Raw genomic sequence first — 5,199 nt, forward strand, 5'->3', positions numbered from 1 at the left:
TGGGCTTGGGGGAGGCGGGGGCGTGGTCCCGGGCGGTGGTGGGGCAGTGGTCGTCACGACTCCAGGGGTGCTGGACACGGTCACGCCAGCAGGAAGGGTGCTGTAGTAAGTGGCCACGTCGATGCCCGGAGGGGGCGGGGCCAGACAGTAGGTGCCGTCAGGTAGCACGTAGTAGCTGTAATACATGGCCGCTACGGTCGCTGCGGGGAGACACGCCATCCCAGAGTGAGGTGGGGGGCTGGCAGCCCGCGCTGTGGTAAGGCACCCGCTAATGCCACGCCACTGCCCACCCGGCCAACTGCCAGCACCTATTCAGACACGGGAACAGCACTCACGCATGTGGCACAGCAAGTCAGGAAGGCAAAGGGACAGGGACGGCACGGGGACCTGTAAGAAGCCGCCTGTGCACACGCTCTCCGACTCACAGCGCAGCACAGCAGGCCCCTCCTACGGCCCGCCCTCTCTAGCCCGCTCAACACTGAGCTGCCCCGGGCCTCTCTGCTGTCGATGGCCATGGGCAAGGGAGCAGGCCGGCGTTTCCTGGCGTATCTTTTTGTCTCATCAGCAGAAGCGGCACGCACTCACGGGGCGGCGAGGGACGTGAGAAAGCACTCCATGGGCGTGCTCTTGCCACGACCCCTCCTCCTCCTCCCCTCGGGTTCCAAATATGCAGACAGGCCTGTTGTGTTTTCTTAGCCGCCGGGTCCAGGACTTGAAACACGCAGCCATGTGGGACCGGGCTGCCTTAGCCACCATGCCAGAGGCCGGCCCTGCAGGTAGTCATCCTGAGGACTGAAGTCTGTGGGTCTATCCCACATCCCGTCTTCACTGGGGATGGCAGAGAGATCTCTAGCTGAGGGATTTTATTTTGATTTTCAACTAATTCCTAACATTTAAGAGCACACTGGGCAGACGCTAAAAACACAGGGATGGTCATGTGCCCACCAGGCTGTATGCCACCCAGGTGCAGCACGGGACACGGGCACCTGGAGTCCCCACCAGGAGTCCCCGACCAGGCTGCACGCCAGCCGGGAGCAGCAGGGCACGGGCACCTGGAGTCCCCACCGGGGAGCACAGGGCATGGGCACCTGGAGTCCCCACCCGGGAGCACAGGGCATGGGCACCTGGAGTCCCCACCCGGGAGCACAGGGCATGGGCACCTGGAGTCCCCACCAGCATGGCCAGCCCGGCAGAGTCGGGTGCTGTGCACAGGCAGCCGGACCCCATGCGGATGAGCACGGTGCAAAGCCCGGCCTCAGCAGCTTGACAAATGGGCCGGGCGTGTGTGTGCTGGGACGGGACAGTGTGGAGAAACGGGCCAACGAGGCAGGGAGGCCTCATGGTAACCTCTGCTCTCGTGCCCTCTAGGGAGCACCCGCCCTCTAACTACTCCTTTCTGTGACTCACACCGACCCCTGGACTGCCGCCCTCCAGCTGGACGGCACACAGGACGGTGGCGTTCTCGACCCTTCCAGGGAGACTGTGGCCAAGATACACCCTTACATTGCTGTCCTGCCGGCAGGCTCAGACGGTGTTCCTGAACGGAGGCCGAGGGGAGACTGTCCGTGCTGAAGAAGTCTAGGGCTGGGGCCAGGCAGGTGCCGTGTCGGGGCTCCAGTGAGATCGCACCATGCCCTCTGTGACCCCAGAGGCGAGCCCAGAGGACTGCGGCACAGACAGACGGACATCCCATCAAACAGGCTGCTCCTACCCAATGGCCAGCCACTCCTGTGCCAGCATGTGCCTCTGGAAGGTACACCCCACCCTGGAGGAATGGAGCTCCCTCCCTGACAGCCGGGAACAGCTGGACTCCTAGACCCACCTCTCCCTGCACGGGTGCCCTCCCAAGGGTGCCCTCCGTGCCCTGCCCTGCTCCAGGGAGGCACATCCCATCAAACAGGCTGCTCCTACCCAATGGCCAGCCACTCCTGTGCCAGCATGTGCCTCTGGAAGGTACACCCCACCCTGGAGGAATGGAGCTCCCTCCCTGACAGCCGGGAACAGCTGGACTCCTAGACCCACCTCTCCCTGCACGGGTGCCCTCCCAAGGGTGCCCTCCGTGCCCTGCCCTGCTCCAGGGAGGCAGGGCGGGGCAAACCCTGGAGGGGACCCCGCGACTGGGTCCCAGCCTCAGCAGGAAGGACAGAAAGACAGAAACCCCTGTTCTGTCCTGCCAGTCTCCTGACTAATCGCAAGTCCAAGTATACTTCAAACTGCAGCCACAAGACAGTCACGTTAATTCACAGAAACAAGGGTGTAAGTCTCCCCTGACAGCGTGTATCACGCAGCCTCTACCAGGACTGGACAGCTGCTTTCAGCACTGAGCGTAAGCCCTGGAAGGCACTCGGACGCAGACTGTCAAGGCCACCAGCTCCCTAGCCTTCGCCATATTAAATCAAGGCTGTTAAACCCAGCAATGCTGGCAAGACAGCAGACTAATGGGACCCAGAAGCTCCCACTGGGACCATCTGAAAACGCCAGGTAAGATACAGAGTACAGCTGGGCTCCCCAAAACAAAGACGGGCTGTTTCCAGGTACGAACACGCGACACAGGAGGAGTGCCCGTGACTGGTGGCATGGTGGTTAAGGTGGGACCCCACATGGCTGACTACACAGTTCAAGTCCAGGATCCAGTGGCCTGGGAAGAAACACCAAGCCTGGTGTGTGTACCCAAAATCTTGAGCCGAGGATGGAGGAGAGGGGAATGGGTGTGGCCATCCCCCTGGGGGGGCGCTTTCTTGCTTTCTCTCTCCTCCAGTGAGCACACATGCCCTATGGCAAATTAAATAAACATAGCAAAGGTCTCTCTGGCAAAGAAAATGTTCCCTTAGGAAAGTGCCTCTAAACATAACCTAAAAACTGCATCGGTGACCCTCAGGTAAAAGTTTTGAATTTTTAATACTGTATTGAGTTTCGAGACCTGTTAACAAAGAACGGCCCCAACAGAGCTCTGGGTAGAGGGAGGAGCAGGTACAGCGACACCCGAGCCCCGCAGACCCATGGTGGTCTGACAGTGTGGGGGGACCGCCACCAGGAGGGGGCAGTGTACCTGGGAGCTCCCCATGGGTCCACAGTGGGTCTGACAGTGGGGGGGGACTGCTGCCAGGAGGGGGCAGTGTACCTGGGAACTCGCCGTGGGTCCCTACTGGGAGGATGCCTGCTCTAGGGCGTGGGTGGAAGACAACAGCGCTCAGCTCGGTGGGTGAGCCAGTGTGAGTGGGACCCGCCTTAAGGAGCCATGCCTGCCTCAAGCGCCCGGCCTGCTGTGGGAGTGGGAGCGAGGAGCAGGGAAGGAGCCAGAGAGACCCATAGTGAAGATGCATACATACAGCAAAGAGCGCGCCCTGGGAGACGCGGCCCAGGGAGAACGGGCTTTCTGGGCAGCAGACCTATGTGGGAAGACAGGAATCTAATAAAGCAGACAGGTAAAGCAGCCGCAACCAGAAGGGAGACTGCCACGCAGGGCCAGCAATGAGCCTCCCAGCCCCAGAACAGCCCAAGTACAGAACGGCTTTTACGACACGGGGATGATTTCTAAACCTTCTGTTTCACTCGCGTTTGCTGCCGGAAGGCACGAGCTCACCAGAGACAGAGAGAAAGAGGAGGGAGAGAACGAGACCCTCCCCAGTGGAGCGGTGGCGCCGCACTCCTCTCCCCTGCATTTCTCCGCCTTGTCCGGGTTCGGGGGATGTGTGGATGTGCACTAGGGTGTTTTAAAGCCGGGGGATCAGATGTGGACCTCGGTTGGTCACGTGGGCTATGGGGCTGGCCAGAGGGGCATCTCCCCATGTAAATGTAAAGCTAACACGGAACACAGAGCTGCTACGTGACTGGGCCAGCCGTACTGCTGGGTGGAGTGGCCGCAGAGCCGGTAAGGGTGTCACGGGGACCTTTATGGCTGAAGCTTATAACCCTGCTGTGAAGCTCAGGAAGCAAACCGAGGACCAAACACATCACCACTGAGCCCTTAAACGGCAAGGAATGAAACAGACATGGCTCAACAAAAACCAAAAACCAGTAAGACACCGACACAGGAGATGGACCCGAGCACGCTGAATGCCGAAGAGAAACATAGAGACCGAGTGCCAGGAGGAGGCCAGACTGGGAGAGGGACATCCAGGTGAAGATGGCGTCTGCAGCGGAGGAGCCAACGCCGGAACAGACAGGGTGTGCAGAGGCACCTCCCTGACCTGCTGGCTCTGTAACTGCAGGGTCCTGAAACCCAGTCACAAGCTGCTTATGGTGGGGGTGAGTGTGGAGACCGAGTCATGTGTGAGCACTCCAGAGCGCAGGCCAGGAGGGCACAGCCCACCAGGCCACATATGTGCCCTACTGTAACTCCACAGGCCTCTGCGACACTCGCAGTCCACTGCTGGCCCCGGGGTCATTGGGGTGTGTCAGTGTGTTCTGGGAAAATGGGAAAAGGGTGACTCATTCAAAGGTGAGGGCCAAGGAGTAACTCTCCAGAGCCAGGCCAGAGGTGCGCTGCAAGCAGGCAGAGTCCGGAAGGTGAGGCTGGAGGACTGGGAGTGATGCTGCCCGCGCAAGACTTGGCTGGCATCTCGGCCCCCGCCCATCCCTTGCTGTCTGAGCTGCCTCTCAGGAGAGCAAAGGAGCAGTGGGCCGCGACAGCCGGCAGGCCGCCCCGCAGCCAGGGTCAGGGCCCAGAGCTCGGGCTCCCTGGGGTGGACAGGACAGGCTGAGTTCTACGAGGCCGGGGAGGGGCAATCCGTACCCCTGGGTTTTATACCCAGATGAGGTGTCCTTTCGACACAAAGGCCAGAGGCATGTGCTGTTCAAGTGTGTGAGAACCCGCGACCCGTCGCCCTGGTGCTAACCAACAGCTCGTGGAGACGCTCCGGGAACGCCCAGCAGGGAAGGGCAGCTGCGGGGCGGGCCCAGACAGTGCTCACAGACCCTCGCAGCACAGCACAGCACTTCTTGTGTTTTTAAATAGTTACTTTTATGTCACTTTATATATATATATATACATATATACACACACACACACACACACACATATACACACACACATACACACACATACATATATATACACACACACATACACACACACCTATATACACACACATACACACATATATATATACACACATATATACACACACACATATATACACACATATACACACATATATACACACACATATACACACACATATACACACATATACACAC

General features: G+C 59.3%; 1 protein-coding gene across 1 annotated transcript in view; it reads right to left on the reverse strand.

Moving 5' to 3' along the window:
- The window catches only part of SFSWAP (splicing factor SWAP), a gene marked incomplete at its 5' end in the record, with an annotated part of 66,700 nt that overhangs the window by 42,968 nt on the left and 18,533 nt on the right, over window positions 1-5,199 (reverse strand). Inside the window, 1 exon segment of the mRNA XM_014587407.1 lies at window positions 4-200. Coding sequence (XP_014442893.1) covers window positions 4-200 — 197 coding nt within the window.

The sequence above is a fragment of the Tupaia chinensis genome, unplaced genomic scaffold (genome assembly GCF_000334495.1).
Source record: "Tupaia chinensis unplaced genomic scaffold, TupChi_1.0 Scaffold000211_1, whole genome shotgun sequence".
NCBI lineage: Eukaryota > Metazoa > Chordata > Mammalia > Scandentia > Tupaiidae > Tupaia > Tupaia belangeri.